This window comes from Euleptes europaea, chromosome 17, assembly GCF_029931775.1.
Source record: "Euleptes europaea isolate rEulEur1 chromosome 17, rEulEur1.hap1, whole genome shotgun sequence".
NCBI lineage: Eukaryota > Metazoa > Chordata > Lepidosauria > Squamata > Sphaerodactylidae > Euleptes > Euleptes europaea.
In genome coordinates this window covers 44,113,392-44,136,602 of record NC_079328.1, presented here as the reverse complement: position 1 = coordinate 44,136,602, position 23,211 = coordinate 44,113,392, and the positions used below count along the sequence as shown (strand labels likewise).

The following is a 23,211-nucleotide window of genomic DNA, read 5'->3' as shown; positions in this document are numbered from 1 at the left end:
TCTTTCAAACTCGTCCTTTGCAAGGATCGCAGCGTCACTGATCAGAACTGCTGCCACGGATTTTTATTTTTATCATGCCAATAGAGCAGCTGCAGAACACCATCTAGTGGCGCTGTGAGGATTCTAAAATTAAATAATTTCAAAATACTTTTCACATGGCTTTACAATTCAGGACACACATGGGAAGATTGGGTCTTTTGCCATTATGCGGAGAGAGATTTTGGGGGGCAGGGAGCGATGCCATGCAACGTCACAATATCACTTCTGGTGTAAACCCGGAAATGACAGCCTTACCTTCCTCACAGGGCTGTTGTGAGGATAAAATGGAGGTGTAGAGAACAGCGTAATCCGCTTTTCCCCACCGGGGACACGAGGCAGGGTATAAATAAATAAATAGATGATTGTGTTGTGTGTGAGCGTTCACCTTATGGGAACTACAGAGGATTTTGGAAAATTTCCATCAACAGAAAGCAGATGACATAAGAGCTGCCACTAGGTGTTAGGCAAAAAGGCTGTCTTCGGCAATCAGCCAGTGAAACACTTGACACGGGAGTGATGACAACTTTTATTTCACATTTAGGCAGCATTTTGTTACTCAGTGTGCAGCATGGACTGATGTGATCACTAGGGCTGCCAGCTCTGGGCTGCGAAATACCTGGAGATTTTTGGGGCGGGGCCTGAGGAGGGCGTGGTTTGGGGAAGGACTTCAATGTCATAGAGTCCAATTGCCAAAGGAGATCAGTTGTAATAGCAGGAGATCTCTAGCCACCACCTGGAGGTTGGCAACCCTAGAGATCATTAGGAAGCACTTGTGAAATCTGTGCATCACCTATGATGAGAGCTTCCATACTTTAGCTTCCATACTTAGGTTCCAGTATTGAGTACTACTATCAGGAGCAATTAAAAAAGAACCGCTATTCCACATGCAGATTCCAGTATTGAGTACTACTATCAGGAGCAATTAAAAAAGAACCGCTATTCCACACGCAGCTTCCAGTATTGAGTACTACTATCAGGAGCAATTAAAAAAGAACCGCTATTCCACACGCTAATGGATCTTGGAGTTGGATCTTTGTGAGATTTCAAGGGTGAAAAAGTTGAACGTCTCCATTGAATCCTCCAGCCACATCTCCTGAACACGTGAATATTGTAATGCCTGTAATCATTATTATTATTTGAATGTATGCTTTTATGTTCAGTCTGCATATTTGCACTTATAGAAATGCTAAGCCCAGAATATAAGGGCTGGTTTAGAACACTATGTATTCATATACATGGAGGCTTTGGGAAGGTGGCACCCGGGAGCCATGGGCCAGTAAATCAGACTGTCTGTGCTTGGTACAGCCTTCCACTAATATACAGCTCAAAGTTACCTTCTGCTTAAGGAATGTGTTCTGTACTTCCAAGATCACAAGACCTAGCATCTGCTTAGAGACAGCTTCGACTCATCTCTATACACTATGTTAATGAAAGTAAAGTAAGCAACCAATGTGTAGTTAGTCTACGTAATTGGAACATCCCTAACCAGAAGATATAATTGGGGTGGCAATCCTTTGTTTAAGGTGCGCGAGCTGTCCTGCGCCTTAAGGCAGCCCTCACCCGGTATGTATTATTAAGCTTAATAAACAAACTGCCTTGAAATATCAACCTCTTCCTGTGTTATGGTCATTGGGACTTAATACTATAACGCAGGCTCTTCAATATCTAGTTCTTTAAGAAAAATACGTGCAAAAAAAGTCTATCCAATTTTTAAAGCGTCTTTTCTAGTCTCCATTTACATCATGCCCTCATCCATTCCCTTTGGGGTTGCCAACCTCCAGATGGGTAGGGTTGCCAACCTCCAGGTAGTGCTGGAGAAAGAAAGGCTCAGTGCTGTATGGATAATGGAAAGAATCCAGACAGCACTCACACAATAAAGTACTAATAAAGGGAAAAACACAGTCTCATAGGACCAGACAAGTCCACTTTGAGACCTACATGAATTTCTTCTGGTCCTATGAGACTGTGTTTTTTCCTTGCACTTTATTGATACAGATAGCTGATGAAGCCATGAGCGAAACGTGATTTGGATCTAGACAACACGTCCTGACAGCTTCCCTCCGTGGCTCCTGCCTGGGACTCCGCTTTCCAGCAATTTACAACACCTAAAGAAGTCTATATTTGAGTATAAAATTTTTCTTACCTGTTACTCAGGACACTCAGGAATTGACATTGACTTACCTGACTCCCAGGATATTTATACATTGAACTTTTTTTTTCTGCTGGACTGCTATTGATATCTATATGTGTATTTGGCTATTACCTTGTTGTATATATTGTTCACTTTTGCACCTTCCTTCACCTTTATAAATTAGTACTTTAATATATATTGTGTGAGTGCTGTCTGGATTCTTTCCAACCTCCAGGTAGTGGCTGGGGATCTCCTGCTATTGTAACTGATCTCCAGCCGATAGAGATCAGTTCCCCGGGAGGAAATGGCCGCTTTGGCCATTGGACTCTATGGCACTGAAGTCCTTCCCCTCCCCAAACACCGCCCTTCTCAGGCGCTGCCCCAAAAACCTCCCGCCAGTGGCGAAGAGGGACCTGGCAACCCTACAGGTGAGGCCTCCAGGTGGGGCCTGGAATTCTCCCAGAATCACAACGAATCTCCAGACTACAGAGATCAGTTCCCTTGCAGGAAATGGCAACTTCAGAGAGCAGACTCTATGGTATACCATAGAATCCAGGAGTACAGAAGTCCTATAGCGACGTCACATCCCCTCTGCAAACCCCACCCCCAAGTTTCCATGCATTTCTCCAGCCAAGGTCGTGAGTCTCACACTCCACAGCAAACATGTGAGAATAATAATAACAAATTAAAAATAGAAGCAGGAAAGGGTACACATTGTCCCCAACTGCCCTTCCCTCGTCCCACCCTCTTCTTAACTCCCTTGCCTCCATAGGCAGGTCCCCACGTCTTTTAATGCTTTCTCCCCGTCGATTGGTCTCCCCACCCGTCAATCATACCGCGAGGACCGTTCCACCGCCCTTCTCTCTTTTCCTCGCCCCGCCCAACCGGGCAGCAGAAGGCATCCAATCCTGAGCCGGCGCTGGACACTGATGCGTCGCGCCCCGTCGCTTAGCAACCAGTGGGGGCGGCAACCCGGGCGTCCCTGACTCACAAGGGGCGAGCGGCGTCGATAGGCTAGCGAGGAACGGCAAAAGGCCGCCGGAGGGCGGGGCCTAGCTTACGATTGGCCGGCGCGCTGGCCAATGGGAGAGCGCTGAGCCTCTGCCGGAGAGAGCCCCAGTTGAGCGAGGGAGGCGGTGCCAGATGGGGGCGAGCAGGGCGGAGGAACGGCCGAGAGGGTGAGACGAAGGGGCGGGGCGAAGGGACGCGCCGCGCCAATAGGCGTCGGGGAAGGAGCGCCGCGTCAACGCCGCGCATGCGCGGGCGGGAGCCGCTCGCCTCACCTACGGCGGCCGCCCGGGGCCACCCCCTCCCTTCCTAGCACAGGAACGCGTTCGTTCGAGCTGACAGCCCGGCCTGCGCTGGAGGCTCTCCGCGGCGGAGGCAGGTCTGCTGCGGGGCTGGGGGGCAGAGGGGCGGCGGCTGGTCCCGGGCGGCGGCAATTCGGCCCTGCCCCTTTAAGGCCGCGGCTGCACAGGCAGATGTTCTGCCGGTGGAGCTGGCGTTCCTCGGAGGAGGTGGGGCGTGGCAGGCGGAGGGCCCGAGGCGCAGGAGCAGGGCCGGGAATCAGGCTTGGGGCGCTTCCCCTGCGCGGGGGGCTTTCCACTGGCAGCCTGGCAGGCAGAAGTTCGGCAGGGGGAGCTGCTTTTACCCTTATGGGGGGAAAAGGTGGGAAAGGACGAGTTCGTGCAACACGCGCACGCAGGCCCTGGCCCTGCCGCCTGGCAGGCTGCAGTCCGGCAGGTGTGGCTTCCTCCCCACCGCCCAAGAAAAGGCTTCACCTGCTCAGTGTCTGCTTGCCAGGTTGCTGGTTTGAAGGCGCAGGGGGTGGGGGTGAAACCAGGTTGTGCTTTGTGTTTAAAGCAGTGGTTCCCAACCTTTTTTTGACCAGGGACCACTAGGACTTTTTTGTTCGGTGCAGGGACCCCATGGTTCAAAATAAAAATTCTGAGAATTTGAAAATAAACTTTAATCATAACTGTTAGTTAAACATTAAGCTTAGAATAATATTTGAATATATAAATATTTATAATAGAGAACTTTTAATCGAAAATATTAATTTATTATGGGTTTTTAACTTTGTTTCACGGACCTTAATTTAGTTCTCGCGGACCCCTGGTTGGGAACCAGTGGTTTAAAGAGATGGGGTTCCTTGGGTTGGGTGTAGAAAAGAGCAAGAGTCCAGGAGCACCTTAAAGTCTGTAAGGTGCTGCTGGACTCTTGCTCTTTTCTACTACTGCAGACAGACTAGCGCGGCGACCCACTGGGAATGATCTTCTTGAGTTGGGGTGGTGTGTCTTTTAAAGGCGCCGTTGGACAAGTTGGGTGGGGGGTGGTTTCCCCCCCAGTGCGGTGACCTCGGCTGAGAAAAGCATCCCGGCAGCGTGGAACAAAATCAAGCAAAAAGGGTTGTTTATGGAAGAAGGCTGTGGCTCAGTGGTAGAGCCTCTGCTCGGCATGCAGAAAGTCCCAGGTTCAATCCCTGGCGTCGCCAGTTAAAGGGACTAGGCAGGTAGGTGATGGGAAAGACCTCCGCCTGAGACCCTGGAGAGCCATGGAGAGAGGTTGTGGCTCAGCTTGTAGAGCATCTGCTCGGCAATCAGAAGGTCCCTGGTTCAATCCCCAGCATCTCCAGTTAAAGGGACTAGGCAGGTAGGTGATTTGAAAGACCTTTCTCTGCCTGAGACCCTGGAGAGCTGCTGCCGGTCAGAGTAGACAATACTGACTTTGATGGACCAAGGGTCCGATTCAGTATAAGGCAGCTTCATGAGTTCAAATGTATTCACATCACCTTCCTTTTGAGGGGAGGGGCCGTGGCTCAGTGGTAGAGCATCAGCTTGGCATGCAGAAGGTCCCAGGTTCAATCCCCAGCATCCTCCAGTTAAAGGGACCAGGCAAATAGGTGATGTGAAAGACCTCCGCCTGAGACCCCGGAGAGCCGCCACTGGTCAGAGTAGACAATACTGACTTTGATGGACCCAGGTCATGTGTTCAAGGCTGATGAGAAATGGCTTTGTGTGTGTATTGATGCCCCCCCCCCACCCATGAATTCAGGGATAGAGCTTTGGTAATGCCACTGCATTCTCCTTAGGGGACTTAGCGATGGTCTAACTGTTAGAGCATTGAACTAGGAACAGGGAGACCTGAGTTCGAATCATCACTTTGCCATGACCACGGGGAGGGGCTGTGGCTCAGTGGTGGAGCATCTGCTTGGCATGCAGAAGGTCCCAGGTTCAACCCCCAGCATCTCCAGTTCAAGGGACTAGGCAAGTAGGTGATGTGAAAGACCTCCGCCTGAGACCCTGGAGAGCCGCTGCTGGTCTGAGTAGACAAGACTCACTTTGATGGACCAAGGGTCTGGTTCAGTGTAAGGCAGCTTCATGTGTTCATGGTCATGTGTCCCTGGACTTGTTTTCAGCCTAAGGTACTTCCCGGGGGTTCATTTGAGGACAAAACAGAGACCTGTGTACACTGTTCTAATTGCCTTGGAGAAAAGCCAGGCTAAAAAGGCAAGATGGACAGAGAGAGGGGAGTCTGTTCAGAGAGGTGCTTCCTCCACCTGCAGATAGAGCACAGGTGCAGGGCATCTTGCAGGTAAGAAAGGGGGAGGTCAGTGAAGAGCGAGCATCATAACTGGAAGGCCGCTTTTTTGTGAGACGGAGGCTGGCGTTTTGCTGTAGCGAGTCGGAAGCTTTTTGCTCAGGCAAGACAAGAAGGAGAAGATTTATCTCCCACTTAAGGAAGTATCAAACCGGCTTACAATCCCCTTCCCCTCCCCACAACAGACACCCTGTGAGGTAAGTGGGGCTGAGAGAGCTGTGTCTAGCCCACGGTCACCCAGCAGACTTCATGTGTAGGAGTGGGAAAACAAATCCAGTTCGCCAGATTAGCCTCTGCCGCCCATGTGTGGAGGAGTGGGGAATCAAACCCGGTTCTCCAGATCAGACTCCATCGCTCCAAACCACTGCTCTTAACCACTACACCACACTGGGAGAGAAGGGGTTGCTCTGATTATTGGGGGGGGGGGAGAAAGCTTGGGGAAGGGCCTGTTTAGGTGACAGTGGGAGGTGTAGAATTTTCTGAAGAAAAGGGAGATGGTAAACTAGCGCCTTTTAAATGTGGCTGGTGGTGGGGGGAGCCACTGCCGAAGGCTGCTTTTTTTTTGGCTGCAGGCAGGGTTTGGGGAAAAGAAGAGAGCTGGGTGTAAACAGTGAGTATCATCCATCACTTGAGTGTGGGACTAAGCGTCAATGCAGTGTAGTGGTCCTAGTATTGGCATTGGGACCAGAAAGGTTGGGTTCAAACCCCCTTGCCTCACCTGAGAGCTCCCCGGGTGACCTTGGGCCTTTCATTCTCAGCTGAACCTACCGCACAGGGTTGTTTTGAGGCAGGAGAGGGAGAACTGTGTGTCTTGAGCTCCTTGGAGGAGAGGGTTGGATTTTTTTTTTTAAAAGAGTGATGGTCATATAAGGTTTGCCCAAAAAGCTTTGTTTGTCACAGGTGACCTCTGTTTAAAGGATCCTGTGATTAAGCACATAGATATATATTTAGGCATCACAGTCTGCTCTACAATGGAACTATTTCCCCCCCTTGTACGTGCTGTGCCTTGGTGTATCGTGCTGTTTTTGGTCAGTATCTTTTGCAGGGTGTGATTTCTTGATGAGCAGGGATGTAGCTTCTCTTCCGGTCACCCACTGATTTGGTGACTAAGTCCTCTGGTATCTTAGGCTGTAGACGTCCATCGTGAGAATCAGTGGAAGATTCTGACAGCAAGATTCTTCTTGCTATATACGCCATCAAGAGATTCCTAGCACTGAGAAGAAGCAGAGTTTGTTTTTATATGCCGACTTTCTCTACCACTTAAGGGAGACTCAAACCGGCTTACAATCACCTTCCTTTCCCCTCCCCACAGCAGACACCCTGTGAGGTAGGTGGGGCTGAGAGAGTGTGACTTGCCAAGGTCACTCAGCTGGCTTCATGTGTAGGAGTGGGGAAACAAGTCCAGTTCACGAGGTTAGCCTCTGCCACTCATGTGGCGGAGTGGGGAATCAAACCCGGTTCTCCAGATCAGACTCCACCATGTCTTTAAACATGGCATGCAAGTTTTTTTAGACAGGTGCTGCTACTAAGCTGGAATGACTCACGCAAGGAGCGGTCTGTCCCATGTCTCTCTTGGTCGAAGGTAGTGGGACAGCTTATCTCCACAATGGTCAAAGTATGTTTGCAGCCAAGCCATCCTCCTGACTGTTTTTGGTGCTATTGCTTTAGTTTCTACACTTAAAAAAAAAAAAAGTCTTCTTTTTGCCTGCTTCTGAACTGTTCAGCTGGTTTTCAACTCCCTTTGGGGTCTGTCTGAGCGGCCTGAATCACATACCGTTTCATGTGGCCCTTTTTAGTCTCTGCAAAGAATAAGAAGTTTTAATGTGCCCGTGTAGTTTTTTTTTAATGAAAAGATCTGAAGACGGAGGCGTGAAAACATTCAGAGGTCGGGGTTTGAGAAGTGTTGCCGTAGGAAGCGGTTAAAAAGGAGTGCCGGCGTTGTTTTGCTGCAGAGCCGGCAGACGAGTCTAACCAGTTGACGGTCTTCAACTGGCCTATTTTTACGTTGGGCGCTCAGGAGGTGAGCTCATGTCTCCTGACGATGGTACAGTGTGTATGCGACGCTTGCAAAGAGTATATATAACTCATGGGAGAGGGGGCCGGCCCTCGACAAGGCTTGCCAAAGGGTTTGAATAACCAGGTTACGATGCCAGGTGCGTCTTCCGTCAGTAGCGTCTATTGCCCTGTGTGTGATACTCTGGCATGAATGGGTGCTGGCCACAAAACCGCTTACTGCATTTATGCTCGGTTTGTGCCTGGGCGTGGCTGCGCTTGTGGAGGCCCCGTGTTCTTTGCAAACTGTGCTGTGCCCTTAAGAGAGCGTAATGGTTAGAACTCATTTGTTATGAGGGCCGGATATGACATAAATGTCACTTGGCCGGGCTGTGTGTACCATAAAATATAATGCCAGAGACCGGAAATACAAACTTTATAGAAGACACAGTCATAGCCAATTATTTATATTATTTTTTTACTAAAATACAAATGTGCATAAAACAATAACACTCTTTCGGTATTTTATTTTATTTAACGGTCTTTGATCATTGACATCTCAGGACTGGGAGAGGGGGCTGACTCATGGGCCAGATAAGAACCCTGAAGGGGCTGGATCTGACCCCCGGGCCTTATGTTTGACACCCCGGGGTTAGAGTGTCAGACTAGGAGACCCAAGTTCGAATCTCCACTCTCCCCTGGAAGCTGGGTGGGTGACCCTGGGCCGGTCACACGCTCTCTGCCTCTCGGTTGGTGGGAGGGTAAAACGGAGAAGAGGAGAATGACATGCACCACTTTAGGTTTCGAATGGAAGAAGAGGAGTTGATTTTTATATGCCGACTTTCTCTACCATTTAAGTAAGTATTAAACTGGCTTACAAATCACCTTCCCTTCCCCTCCCCACAACAGACACCTGGTGAGGTAGGTGGGGCTGAGAGAGCTCTAAGAGAGCTGTGCCTAGCCCAAGGTCACCCATCTGGCTTCATGTGTAGGAGTGGGGAATCCAACCCGGTTCACCAGATTAGTGTCCGCCACTGCACCACGCTGGTTCTCTCGCTGGAGGGGAAGGCAAGGGTGGAAATGACGCTAAATAATATGTAGGGTTTTGTTTTGTTTTTTTGCCAATTTGGCATTTGTTTGCTCCACAGAAGTGAGCCGTTGTGCATGCTGCGGCTGGGGCAGGCCCAGTGCTACCAAGGAAGCCTTTGAGCAGCTGTGCACCTCTTCTAATTCATATCAAGTCATGGGTAGTGTTGGACTAACACTGGGGATACCCGAGTTCCAATCTGCACTGCTGTCGAGTTCCCTCAAAATGGTTAGACCCGTGAGAGAATGGGTTAACAGTCGTGCTGTAAACGAGACGGCTCTCTGAACAACAGAGGGGGATTTTTCTAGGGAGTGCTAGAGCTTGTCCGCATCCCTCAGCACGGTTGAATTCCCCATTGTGGAACAGACTGCTGAATAATAAAGCCTGACGCATGCAAATTAATACATTGGAGCAGGTCCGGAATTCAGCTTCCCCTGGAGGTTCCACCTGCTCTCATTCTAGTTTGGGGAAGAAAGCCGTGAATGCACGCCTGGGTCATGAACCCCCGTGGTATGACTCTAGGTAGCAGGGTTGTGTGCTCTGCAAAGTCGCTTGCGTAGATTGTGTTTCATTCTTTGCAAAACGTGTGAAGATGGTTATGCTACTTTTGATAGCGTGTGGTAACCGGAAATAGGTGAGAACAGGGTTTCCCAATGTGGTGCCTGTGGGCGCTGAGACGTGCACCAATACTTCCCCTGGTACCTTTCCGAGCTCTTCATGTAGTGGGCAGGGGCTTTGTAAGGCAGGGCTCATTATCGGCTGCCTTTTTATTCGAGCTAAAGGGTTTTCGATGCCAGCAATAGTATTTGCAACCACTGAAGGATCAGGAGGGCCGGTAAGTGCCGGGGCTTGAGGTTCGATCACCCCTTCGAGCTTTCCTTCTTTTTATCCCTCCTTCTATAGTGGTTAAGAGCGGTGGTTTGGAGCAGTGGACTCTGATCTGGAGAACCGGGTTTGATTCCCCACTCCTCCACATGAGCGGAGGAGGCTAATCTAGTGAACCGGATTGGTTTTCCCCACTCCTACGCATGAGGCCAGCTGGGTGACCTTGGGCTAGTCACAGCTCTTAGAGCTCTCTCAGCCCCACCTACCTCACAGGGTGTCTGTTGTGGGGAAGGGTGGGGGACTGTAAGCCGGTTTGAGTCTCCCTTAAGTGGTTGAGAAAGTCGGCATATAAAAACCAATTCTTCTTCTCCTTTTTCCTCTCCCCATGAGTCTTTCCTTGTTTACGTCTTATGCCCCTTCTGTGATTCTTTTGCCAAGCAAGGAGGGCGATATGGTTGGCCCCACTTCCTTCATTAGCCCTTTTGCTCCGCCTCCTGTGGCAGCCATCTTGCTCACCACCCCCTCTCAAAATTGCAAAGGTGCCTGCAGGCTCAAAAATGTTGGGGACTGCTGGGTTAGGATTAAACACATGATGGCATTTTCCAGGTGGCCATCACGTGTGCCTATTTTTATTATTCCCCCAGCCTTCCTTTGCTCCAGGATGGTATTTGGGCAGCAAGATTCCCCACAGTCTCTGTTACCCAAGAATAGGGTTGTGTCGGGTCCTGAACATGCTGCTACAGCTTTTGGTGTCTAGGTTGTGAGTGGTGTGCCCTTTGCTCTTACTGCTCATATTCCCTATGTTACGCCACATGTATTAGCTGCTGTAAAGAACGCCTTATCTTGCAGTTTCCATCAGAGTTGCGTGGAACACCTTCCCTAGTAGGCTTCTCCAGGGAGTTCTCTATACAGGGTTCTCACTTTGAGCTCTGACGTGGTTTATCCTATGTAATTTTGGAAGGTCATGTTACAGTACTTTGCGATATATATATTTTGCGGGGGGTGGGGGGGAGAGACAGCCTCTTGCAGAGAAGGATCATCCAACCTGCAAGTGCTACCCTTGCATTCTCCAAAATCAGAAATTAGCCTGGCTGGGGGGGGCGGGGGGCAGAATGACTGCCTTTTTTCCTGTAGCTCTATCAGCCCCGATGAGTCTAAGCCTTCCAATCATGAGAGCTACGTGGGGGACAGATTGTTTCCTCCCACCCCTTTATTCTCATCTTGCCAAATTTGGGATCGGGAACACGTTTTTGTAGAGAGGACATGCAACTGTGTCCTAGGTGGGGGGAGGGGGGAGGAACGCTCAGTCTTCCTATTTATGGGCTACTCTGAGCAAGTCTTTGGGATTCTGTGCTTCTAAGTGTGTGGCCATAAGAGGGAGATCTGTTTTGGATGGCTCCAGCCAGTATGATATAGTGGTTTGGAGCGGTGGACTCTGATCTGGAGAACCAGGTTTGATTCCCCACTCATCCACATGAGCAGCAGAGGCTAATCTGGTGAACCGGGTTGGTTTCCTCACTCCTACACATGAGGCCAGCTGGGTGACCTTAGGCTAGTCACGGCTCTCTTAGAGCTCTCAGCCCCACCTACCTCACAGGGTGTCTGTTGTGGGGATGGGGAGGGAAGGTGATTGTGAGCCGGTTTGATTCTCCCGTAAGTGGTAGAGAAAGTCAGCATGTAAAAACCAACTCTTATTATTCAAGCTGGCTATCCAGCTGTTTATCCTGTTCGATTCAAGTCAAATATGTCAATTAAAAATGTCTGCAAAGTAACCTGGGTGTGAATATAAAGACCACCTGTAAGTGTTTCCAATGGTGGGAAGTTGTGTGTCTCTTTTTTTCCTAAGTTGGAATCGCCATATGACAAAGAAGTCACCAAGTCGATCAACCTTCACCTTGTGTTTCCAGGATAGGAAGCCACTCCAGAAAGCCGGTCAGTTGGGAGGCATAGAAATATTTACCACCTTCTCCTTGGAATACACGTTATGAATACCTTCTGGAGCATGTCTACAAGTTCTGTGCGCAAGGTAGAGTATGAACAGCTAGCCAAGGCAGAACACTTTTGGCAAAGCCAATGCATTTTGTGAGTCAATTCCTGTGCCCATTCTTCAATACATTCAGAGCAATGGAGCTGCATAAATAAAGCATGTTAATGAAAAACTTGGCACGGATCAAAAATCGGTATTTTGCTATCCAGTCAAAAACACAATCTGAAGATGCAAGAGATCTCTCTTGGTACCTGTGAAGTGTTTCAGGACCGTTCGCCCGCCACAGAGTGGTTCTCTTACGTGCTTTTCAAACCACGGTTTGCTTAGGAGAGGATTCCTGGTCAGGTTGCCAGCTCCAGCTGGGGAAAATTGATATCTATTTGGGGAGTGGAGCATGGGGGTTTAAGGAGGGGAGGGACCTCAGCATGGTATAATGCCATAAAGTCCACCCTCCAAAGCAGCTTTTTCTCCAGGGGAACTGTTCTCCATAGTCTGGAAAGATCTGGGAGATCTCCAGGCCTCACCTGGAGGTTGACAACCCTGTTTCCTGGCCATAAAGAGTAGGGCAGCAACTCAAAGGGAGTATTTGCTTGCTGCCAAACCTCAGCAGATTCCACTGCTGCAGATTAGCCAAATTCAACAAAGCAACCAGATATATAATAATAACTGTTAGAACTGGCAGAATTAATTTTCCCCCCTCATAAAAGTTCAGCTTGGTGTCTTAGCTCCACATGAAACCTTCGTCAGTAAATACCGCCGGGATGAAGGTTTAATCTTTCTTCATTTGCATTCTTCGACAGAGGCCTGAAACCGAAGAAAAGGCCCTGGCTGGCGAGCCAAAGAACAGCCCTCCCCGCACCGCCCCCAAAAAGCAGCTGCCGACGATTCCCAAGAACGCTGTGCCAATGACCAAACCTGCTTCTCCTGCCCTTTCTGCTCAGTCTACAAATGGGACGCACGCCTCTTACGGGCCTTTCTACTTGGAATACTCCCTCCTGGCAGAATTGTACGTGTGTTGGAACAAAAGATACCATGCAATGTAGTTTGCTTGTGTTGTTTCATATCCATTCCATACTTTCATATCCATTTCTTAGGAAATGTTCAGCATTCCGAATATATTCTGTGTCTTTTAGTGGCATTTGCACAAAAAGGAGGGTTGGTTTTTATATGCTGACTTTCTCTCCCACTTAAGGCAGAATCAAACCAGTTTACAATCCCCTTCCCCTCCCCACAACAGACATGCTGTGAGGTAGGTAGGGCTGAGAGAGTTCAAAGAGAGCTGTGACTAGCCCAAGGTCAGCCAGCTGGCTTCATGTGTAGGAGTAGGGAAAACCAACCCTAGTTCACCAGACTAGCATGCGCTGCTCATGTGGAGGAGTAGGGAACATGTCCACTCCCATCTTAAAGCCTTCCAAGTTGGCAGCCATCACCACATCCTGGGGCAGGGAGTTCCACAGTTTAACTATGCCTTCTGTGAAGAAATACTTCCTTTTATCTGCTTTTAATCTCTAACCCTCCAGCTTCAGCAGATGGCCCCGCCTTCTGGTATTATGAGAGAGGGAGAAAAGCTACCTGCCCACTCTCTCCACACCATGCATAATTATAAGTAATTATAGGTATAAATTTTTCAGCAGCCAGCCTCAGCTTGTGGCACGCAGTTGGCGAGGGCCCTTACGGTGGTCTCGTTGACTGGTCTTTGACACGTCGGCCAATCAAAAGCTTACTTATGAAAACGCCTTTCTCCACTGCTGTCACCGAACAGCTGGGTAAAATTCCATTATGAAGGCCGCGGTGCTGGGAAGGGGGCATGGCTCCCTCGCTAGTTCTCAGGTGACCTTCAGCTGAAACAAAGCCTCGGATGTCTCTTCTCAGGGGTGCAATCGGATCCATGTTGCATAATGTGTGCTCAGAGGCAAAAAAAGAAAGAAAAAAAAGATAAGTTGAAAGAAGACACATTATCCCCAAGGCAAGAGAGGTTCAAATGAACTAAGTCCTCAGTTTTTCTCATGCATCAGTTCTTCTTGTTTCTCCCAGGCTGAGGGCCTATTCATCTTCAGCTCAAAAGCTTGGCTTGCCAAGAGAGGTACTGTGCAAACCCCATCGACACAAACAGGAAATGAGGTCACATGCAGATACAGAGGCTGCTTTATACAAAGTTGAACCGCTAGTCCAGTAACCCTTTCCTGACTATCCTTGGTCCTCTTCACGATGGGTGCCATGTACAGAATCTTGTAGGAGGTTCTGTGCTGCTGAACCATAGTCCTTTTCCTGATTTTCCTTAGGAGTGTCGGGAACGTAGATGTCATTCTGTTTTCCCCACCACCCACATAGTTATCTCTCGTTGCTCATGTTCTTTCCATCACTGTGGCCTCTTGCTCTGGAGTTGTCTTCCTCTGCCTGCCTGCCTAGTGTTGGAAGTGGCAATGCCTAGCGTGCAAAGGAATTGGGAAGAAGATCTAACAGGGAGCGGACAAGTAGAGCTGTAAGGCCAGAGACCTTTCCACACCCCTTGTCTGAACTTAGACTTACATTGGTTCTTGTAGGTTATCCGGGCTGTGTGACCGTGGTCTTGGTATTTTCTTTACCTTTGATACTTTTTGCAGGACAATGACTCAGCACAAACCCAACCCCTTTCTGACTATATATTACTCTTCCTACTCACTTGACACTGAGAGACACTGTCCTTCAGTGTTACTCCTCTGAAGGTGCCTGCCACAGCTGCTGGCGAAACATCAGGAAACAAAATACCAAGACCACGGTCACACAGCCCGGATAACCTACAAGAACCAATGAACTCTGACCGTGAAAGCCTTTGAAAATAATTAGGCTGATATTCTTAGGCCTAACTTCCCGCTTCTTCTTGGAAGTCTCTCTCCCCCTCCTTAGATAGTCAGGCAGCTAGAAGCTCGCTTTCTATCCTAAATGTATTTCCCCAATAAAGAATAACTTTATCTTTGATTGGTGAGTCTGGTGCTTCTCTGTGTACATAGCACACATAGACCTTAAATCCTGATTGGGTTTTCCTATTCCCTCGAGTCTGGAAGGGGCTCTTTGATATCCAAGTGCCTCTCCGTTACTCTTGCAAGCAAGGCAGCTGTCCACATTTGACCGCCTGCCCTTGGCTCGGCTTTCTCTGATGCTGGAAAACCTTGGCCAGAGCTCCATGGCCAGCCCCAGAGGAGCTTGTAATTCTGCCAACAACTTCTTGATTTTTTTAAAAAGACAGGAATATTACTCAGACGTTGCTGTACATTAACGCCTGGATAATACATGTGTGTGCATGCATGCACACACACACACACACACACAAACTATGTAAGGTAATCCCATGAAATAAAAGCACTTGGGGCTCTCACGCAGAGGCTTTTAGGCCGGTGTGGGCCAGTGCAGGGTTGTCTGTGACTTCTGGTTTGGAAGGAGAGACATCCTTAGTTGCTGGCCAGATGGAAAACCTATATAAATAAGGTTTTTGAGAAGGCTGGAAAGCCGTTCGCTAACCGTTGATTTGATTGCTGCTGCGTAGTGGTTTGAGAGTTGAAATAGGTTCTGGGAGACCCGGGTTCATATCCCCGCTCTGCCATGGAAGCTTGCTGGGTGACTGTGGGCCAGTCGCACGCGCTCAGCCTAACCCACCTCACAGGGTTGTGAGGATAAAATGGAAGTGAGAACAGCGTATGCCACTCTAGGTCTCCATTGGGCTATTAAATACATAAATAATCAATAACCTGTTTTTATGTTTTTGTTTTTCTGCAGCACTCTGGTCGTGAAGCAGAAGCTGCCGGGTGTCTACGTGCAGCCTTCTTACCAATCGGCGTTAAGTAAGTTTAAATATAACTTCTGTTTCTCCCCCCCTCCCTATTTTAAAGTACTTTTTCAATTGCACCCGTTCATCATTTCCTTTCTTCCTCTCCTCTTTGCCCCTCAGTGTGGTTTGGAGTTATATTCATACGGCACGGCCTGTATCAGGACGGTGTGTTTAAATTTACAGTCTACATCCCTGACAACTATCCAGATGGTGACTGTCCGGTAAGTTTGTTGTGCTAGGACTGCCAAGACTTGGGGCATCCTCTTATTTATTTGAGTGGTTTATGGGGAAGGGGTTGTTTACGTTCCTGGAAAGGCCTTGGCTTGCTAAGCAAAAATGCAAGAGCATGCATGTTGCTTGGAGTTTCGGTCCCACTGCTTGCTCTTAGCAGAAGGAGATGCGAGCCAGAGTGGTGTAGTGGTGAAGAGTGGTGGTTTGGAGCAACAGACTCTGGTCTGGGGAACCAAATTGGATTCCCCACTCCTCCACATGAGCGGTGGACTCTAATCTGGTGAAGCCAGCTGGGCGACCTTGGGCTAGTCACAGGGCTGGTCAGAGAATAAAACAGAATACAGACAGCAAACCATATGCAACCACTGGAGCCCCTTGGAAGGAAGGTGGGTTAAAAATGAAACGGATATATAAATATACAAGATGGGCAATGATTTGTTGCTGATGCCAACGTCTCCCAGGAGATCAAAAAGCTAAGCTGTTTGTGATTCTTTTCATTTAGGCTGTTTAGCCCCACCCCCAGCAGACTCAGCTTTAGCTTGATTCTAAAATTTCTCTCTTTCCACCCCCTCAGCGCCTGGTCTTCGACCTGCCCATCTTCCACCCACTGGTTGATCCCGTCTCGGGAGAACTGGATGTGAAAAGGGCCTTTGCCAAGTGGAGGTCAGTGGGAGGTACAGGAAGCTCGGGTTTGGGAGCTGGAGCTTTGTCGGGATGCCCCGCTAATGATAGTTTTATTGCGCTTCTCCCTAAAGGCGAAACCACAACCACATATGGCAAATCCTGATGTACGCCCGCAGAGTTTTTTATAAGATTGACACTACCAGCCCGCTAAACCCTGAAGCTGCTGTGCTGTAAGTTTTCCGGCTTGGGGTTCAGTAAGGCTGACTGGGACGGGCCAGGCTAGCCTGATCTCGTCAGGGCCTGGAAGCTAAGCAGGGTTGGGACCTGGTTAGTCCTTGGGATGGGAGACTGCCAAGCAAGCCCAGGGTCACTGCACAGAGGCAGGCAGTGGTGATCCGCCTCTGTCTCTTGCCTTGAGAATACCGATGGGGTCGCCATGGGTCGGTTGCAGCTTGACGGCTCTTTCCACCACCAAGGCTAAGGGCCAGCCCTGTCTGGGGGGGAGGTGTAGTTTCTGCGGCCTGGCTTGCTTGTCCCTACACCATGTCAAAAGTTGATTTTTCTGTGCATGCTTCATTTTCAGAGGGTAGTCATGGTGGCCTCCAGTAGAACAGCTAGATTTGAGTCCAGTAGCACCTTAGAGACTGACAATAGTTTCAGAGTATGAGCTTTCGAGGAGCAAAGCTCCCTTTGTCAGATCTGATAAGGGAGCCTTGATTCTCGAAAGCTCATTCCCGTTGGTATCCAAGGCACTACTGGACTCGAATCTAGCTCTTCTGTGTCTCTGCAGTTGCTTTTCAAGAATCCCTTAGGGTTATAATGAACGCCTTCCTTTTTTTTTTTTTTAAATAGTGCCTTGTGCTTCCAGATATTGTCCAGTTGAGGGTGGGGAAGATCTGCTAGCCCCTTGCTGAGCCCATGGGGGTGGGGGGGACGGGACAGGGAAGATTTCTAATAAACCAAAGCAAGACAGTTCTCCTGCTGTGTTTACCAGAGAAGCTAAAGATGGGAGCACGGTTTCTCCCTTCCCTGCTTCCATATAAGAGACATGAAACTGCTGTATACTGAATCAGACCCATCGAAGTCAGAATTGTCTACTCTAGGGGTCCCCAACATAGTGCCTGTGGGCGCCATGGCGCCTGCCTGCCCCTTTCTCGGTTCCTACCAAATGTTTTTAGAAAGTGGGCAGGGCCAACTGGGGCTTTTGCCTAACAAGGCTTTTCATTGGCTGTGCAGATTTTTTAAAAACATTGCTTTAGAATCTGCTACCATCACAGCAAGAGAATCTTCACTCTATGACTTGAATGTAAGCTGGAGCAGCTACTTTGTGGCTGTGCCCACCAGACTGTCAGAATTCATAGAATCATAGAGTTGGAAGGGACCACAAGGGTCATCTAGTCCAACCCCCTGCACAACACATGAAATTCACAACTATCTCCCCCACCACCACATCCCCAGTGACCCCTACTCCATTCCCAGAAGATGACCAAGATGCCCTCCCTCTCATTATCTGCCTAAGGTCATAGAATCAGCATTGCTGGCAGATGGCCATCTAGCCTCTGCTTAAAAACCTCCAGGGAAGGAGAGATCACCACCTCCCGAGGAAGCCTGTTCCACTGAGGAACCTCTGTGTTAGAAAATGCTTCCTAATGTCTAGACCGAAACTCTTGATTTAATTTCAAAAGAATTCCAAAGGTACTCACAGGCTCAAAAAGGTTGGAGACTCCTGGTCTACTCAGACTGGCAGCGGGCCTCCAAAGTCTCAGGCTTGAGGTCCTTTCACATCACCTGGTCCTTACTGGAAATGCCAGAGATTGAACCTGGGTTCCAGGTTCAATCCCTGGCATTTCCAGGTTGTACCACTGAGCCACGGCCCCTTGAGACATTTGTACTAAAGTTGGAAGGGTGGGGGGCTTTCTTCCTGATTTCTTGTAGCTTACCTTTGTGTTTATATGTTCATGGTTTTTGTGGGTCCGGAAAGCCCCAAAAATCTCAAGTTTCCCTCGCAGCTACAGAATGCTTTCCCATCCAAGGGGAAATGTTCTAAAGGCGTTCAAAATATTGTCGAAGGCTTTCACGGTCAGAGTTCATTGGTTCTTGTAGGTTTTCCGGGCTGTGTGACCGTGGTCTTGGTTCTAAAGGCGTGCTTTTGTTTTGCTCTGTTGCTCCCCTAGATATGAAAAGGACGTCCAGCTTTTCAAAAGCAAGGTGGTCGACAGTGTTAAGCTATGCAGCAGTCATTTATTTGATCCGCCGAAAATAGAGGACCCCTATGCAATTAGGTAAGGGGATTTCTTAGTGTTTTAATGTGCCATGTGCGGCTGTGTGGGCACAGATGGTGTTCCAGCCCTGCACCACCATATCATGACACCACCATAGATGGAAATTTTTGCAATGGACACTGGTGAACTGGGTTGCCTTAATTTCTACTTAACTTTTGCTCGTAGGATTGAAGGGTTAAATAGAGCTACGTTTGAAGTGTTTTAAAGCCTAGCTTACGTCTGTATTGTCTCATCTTATTGCTAGCCATCCCATGGGAGGGGGGAGATGCCAAATTTATTCAGGAGCTGGTAATTCTTGAGGATGGGAGCCAGTGTGGTGTAGTGGTTAAGAGCGGTGGGCTCTGACCTGGAGAACCGGGTTAGATTTCCCACCTCCTCATGAGCGGTGGAGGCTAATTTGGTGAACTGGATTTGTTTCCCCACTCCTACACACGAAGCCAGCTGGGTGACCTTGGGCTAGTCACAGCTCTCTCAGCCCCACCTACCTCACAGGGTGTCTGTTGTGGGGAGGGGAAGGGAAAGGTGATTGTAAGCCAGTTTGATTCTCCCTTAAGTGGTAGAGAAAGTCAGCATATAAAAACCAACCCCTCTTCATTCAGAGGGTAGACATTCAGGTCTGCAGTAGTAGAGTGAGGTTCAAGTCCTGTAGCATCTTAGAGACCAACAAGATTTTTGGGGTATGAGGTTTCAAGGGTACCTGAGGAAGGAAGCTTTGGCTCTTGAAAGTTCACACCACAAAAATCTTATTGGCTTCTTAGGTGATACTGGACTTGAATCAAGGGTGGCTTCATATTCACGCATAGTTTTGCTTAAAGATGGGTATGTGAATCTTGGGGAGTAGTTGTTTTCATGTTCAGCAATACTGATTTTTTTTTTTTAAATAACGCCTCTTACATTTCTACCTTACTGTGGTGGTGAATTTGGGAGACATCCCAACTCAGTAGGCTTCTGTTCTGCTTGCATCTTCAGTTTTTCACCGTGGAATCCAGCTATACATGATGAAACTAGAGAGAAGATGTTGAGCCAGAAGGTATGGAAAAGATCCCGCTTGCTTACTGTAGAAATGTGAGCCGTAAAAAATCCAAAGTGTAATTGCTTCTGTGTCGGGGAATTGCAACAAGTTTTATGTGACTTGTATAGCCAGACTCCAACATGAGATGTAAGACGCTGGACAGTGGAAGCTGGTATGATTTTCAAAAAATGCAGGCCAACCAGGATCCCAGTTTGGTGTGTTTGGAATCCCTCTTTAAGCACTGCTGAAATCCTTGAGTACTGTAAATAGCTCAGCTTGCAGTTCTATGTACCATCTAGTAAACTCTCTCAGGCACAGTGTGCAGAAGAAGGAATTCGCTTCTCCTTCCTTTGCTCTGGAGGTGTGTGTTAACTTGGCTTCTAATGAATTGAGTTCTTTTCTGGATCAGTGTAGGAGGAAAGGGTTAACTCTAGCTCTTTCCTCTTCCTTTCAACACTTAGTCACCTTTAATAGGCTCATCCACCAGTCTGGAGAGAATTAGCTTGCTCTTGTTTATCATTGCTAGGGATATATGTATGTCTGTAGAGTTCTGGAATTCCCTCTGGGGCTAGGAGGGTCTTCTTGCAACCCCAGACCCTCATGCAAGTTGCCTCCATCCTCAAAGGCTGGGGCCTACTCAGACTGGTTGCACCCACTCAGACTGGTGGATGAACATATTATGACCAGACCCATCATCAGGTAAGAATTCGGACTGCCCTATTTCCTTGCACTGCGTCTGAGCTCCTTCCAGCTTTATTTTGTTTGTGGTGTTAGATCTTCAGGCAGTCCGTTACCTAATACAGTTGTAAACTCTCCTGCAGTTTTTATATTTATATATTTTTAAAAGCCTTAGAATCATAGAGTTGGAAGGGACCACCAGGGTCATCAAGTCCAACCCCCTGCACAATGCAGGAAATTCACAACTGCCTTCTCCCCCCCCCCCCACACACACACCCAGTGACCAGAAGATGGCCAAGATGCCCTCCCTCTCATCATCTGCCTAAGGTCACAAAATCAGCATTGCTGACAGATGGCCATCTAACCTCCTCTTAAAAACCTCCATGGAAGGAGAACTGCCTTGAAGGACTCTTGCTCAGTACTACTTGATAGTTGTGATGTTTGCATGCATCTTAAAATGCTGGTCTTGAGGTGCGTTAGGTCTATGTTAGGAGGCAGCCTGAAATCCGCTGTACACAGCATTGGTCAGGCCACACTTGGAGTATTGTGTGCAGTTCTGGCTTCATATGGAGAAGTGGGGAATCGAACCCGGTTCTCCAGATTAGAGTCCACCGCTCTTAACCACTACACTACGCTGGCTTAAACAGGAGAGCTCTTGCAGGATTAACACCGTATATATCAGATTCATCTGAGCCAGTTTTAATCGATGATCTTAATTGCATGTGGCTTTGGGAGGCTCTTACATAACTGTAGAACATGAATAAACTGATAACTTAATTCTTTTCCTACCTCCTTCCTAGAAGTCAGAGGATCCACAGTGCAAAAATACACAAGTGTCTGGCCTGTCATGGGTAAAGCCCGGCTCGGTCGAGCCTTTCAGCAAAGAGGAAAAGACTCTGCCTACTTAACTCCTGCGGACAGGGAAGAAAAAAGCACTCAACACTTTCTGCAGGAAAAGGGAATGTAACAAGTGAGCCAGATGGCAAAGCGGTGGATTTTTTTTTTCCTTCTTGACTTTGGATTAGTAAAGAGTAAAATACTAACAGTGACTCGAGTAAACCCGCTCAAATGGATTGGCTTGGACTCTTCTTGATTGTTTTTATACGTTTTAACTACAGCCCACAAGTTGGAAAGTAGCTCGTAACTTGGCTGGGCTTTTGGTAGCAAACGCCACCCTGGGTGGCAAATACCTCGTATGCTGAGGTTCTTAAGTGGGTTACTTTTAAGCTTTTTTAATTATTATTTTCCTTCCAGGACTAGGTGGGTTGTTGTTTTTTTAACTTAAAAGGGTGGGCAGGAGATACTTGATTCCAGAGGTAATCTTGTGTTTATGTAAACTAATATAGCAGAGTAAAATAACTATATTTAAAAACTTTTAAATGCATTCGGTTTCTATTGTAAATACGTTAGGATATGAAATTTGTAAATAGTTGGTTTTTTTGGATTCCTTGCTGCCCCTTGCTGGCAAGAAGGTTGAAATTGGCATGTACCATGACGTGTAAACTGATTTCCAGCGTTGTCGCTACAGGCTGCTTTCTAGCGTAGCTTTACTACATCTTCAGATCCACAATACAATTGCCTGCAGCCGTCATACTGGGTGGGGAAGAGCTGAATCAGATATTTTTCATTGTAAAGGACACACACTTTGCAAAAGTTTCAACAACTGTTGAGAGAATGCAGCGTTGCCTTTCTTTTTGTCTTCCTCCCCGTTGTGATGTGTGCATGCATCTTAAAATGCCGGTCTTGAGATGCGTTAGGTCTATGTTAGGAGGCAGCCTTAAATCACTCATTAGTCAGGCTGGACAACAACTCAAGCCGGGGTGGGTGGGTGGGTGGGGTAGACGGTTACCAGGTTTCGTACGGCTAGAACAAAAATCAGCTCAGCGTGCAATTCTTGGCTTAATAAAATCTTAGAGGATCTGGGTAGCTTCCCTTAGTGATAACAGGACAGGCTGACATGACTAATGTGTGTTTAATAGTGGCATCTTAAAAAATAAAAATAAAAGACCAGTCACGGTAAAACATCTGCTGCTTCTTGTTGTTGTTGTTCAGAAACATACTTTGTATGAAGTCCTTAAGTTGGGGGTCAAGACACCAAATGGGGGACCCCTGCTTTAGGTGCATCACTAGCAAAAATGTGGCCAGATCTGCTGCTGCTGAAAAAGGAAAGGAAATATATCACCTTTGCCCACTGAAAAAGACTATTTTGGAGTTCATGGGAACCATGTGGACAGGGGAATTAGGAGAATAGGACAAGATTGAATGAAAAAACTGGGTGGATCAATCCTGGGTCAAAAGCAGAAGGAAGTGTACCCCTACCTGATCCTGGCGCAGGCCAAAGGGTTGTGTTCTTGATGACCACCTGTCTCCTTGATCTAATTGTAAAAGAAATTGTCAGTGTTTCTCATTTTGGAATTGAGATGATATTGGGACGCTTTGTTTTGTTCAGCTTTGCCTGCTGTCTTTTAAAAACCCCAAATACCACAGTTGCCAAACACAAGGCTTTAATTATAACAGGTTGAGTGTGATTGCTGTTCTTGTACACTAGACGTGCCATTACCTGCTTTGTGTGAAGAGCGCACGAGGGCACTTTGAACATTGTTTGTTCTCGGACGCTAGAGAACAATCAAACAATCTGCTATTAGGTTGGGTGGATCAGCCTTGTGTTACTCATTCATTAAAACAATGTCCCCGCTCTCACGAAATTAGCGCTACTCCTGGGTGGGATCCACCCACAGTTGTGTGGCTTGCCTGGCTCAAAGTGTATTATGGCTGCGGTATGATGAGGCTTTTTAAAGACCCAATGGCTTTATTTTTCCTAAGAGATTTCTCAGCAGCTGGGCGAAAGTAATTCTACTTACAACCTCATTTTCCAAAGGCTCCATGTCGGAGCCCTGGGGTCTTCAGTTCACACGAAC

General features: G+C 48.0%; 1 protein-coding gene across 1 annotated transcript; it reads left to right on the top strand.

Moving 5' to 3' along the window:
• The first annotated feature begins 11,581 nt into the window (after positions 1 to 11,581).
• On the top strand, positions 11,582 to 21,387 carry AKTIP (AKT interacting protein). The gene is made up of 9 exons (XM_056862879.1): positions 11,582 to 11,700; positions 12,462 to 12,667; positions 15,415 to 15,479; positions 15,587 to 15,687; positions 16,272 to 16,360; positions 16,453 to 16,551; positions 18,496 to 18,603; positions 19,573 to 19,633; positions 21,094 to 21,387. The coding sequence occupies exons 1-9, from the start codon at positions 11,659 to 11,661 to the stop codon at positions 21,199 to 21,201; spliced, it is 879 nt and encodes a 292-aa protein (XP_056718857.1). The 5' UTR covers positions 11,582 to 11,658; the 3' UTR covers positions 21,202 to 21,387.
• The last annotated feature ends 1,824 nt before the right edge of the window (positions 21,388 to 23,211 follow it).

Bases quoted from the DNA above. Each gene is read 5' to 3' on its own strand.
- AKTIP (XM_056862879.1), top strand. From the start codon at position 11,659: ATGAATACCTTCTGGAGCATGTCTACAAGTTCTGTGCGCAAG. The intron at 11,701-12,461 runs GTAGAGTATGAA...ATTCTTCGACAG, and splicing joins CTACAAGTTCTGTGCGCAAG to AGGCCTGAAACCGAAGAAAA. The intron at 18,604-19,572 runs GTAAGGGGATTT...TTGCATCTTCAG, and splicing joins GAGGACCCCTATGCAATTAG to TTTTTCACCGTGGAATCCAG.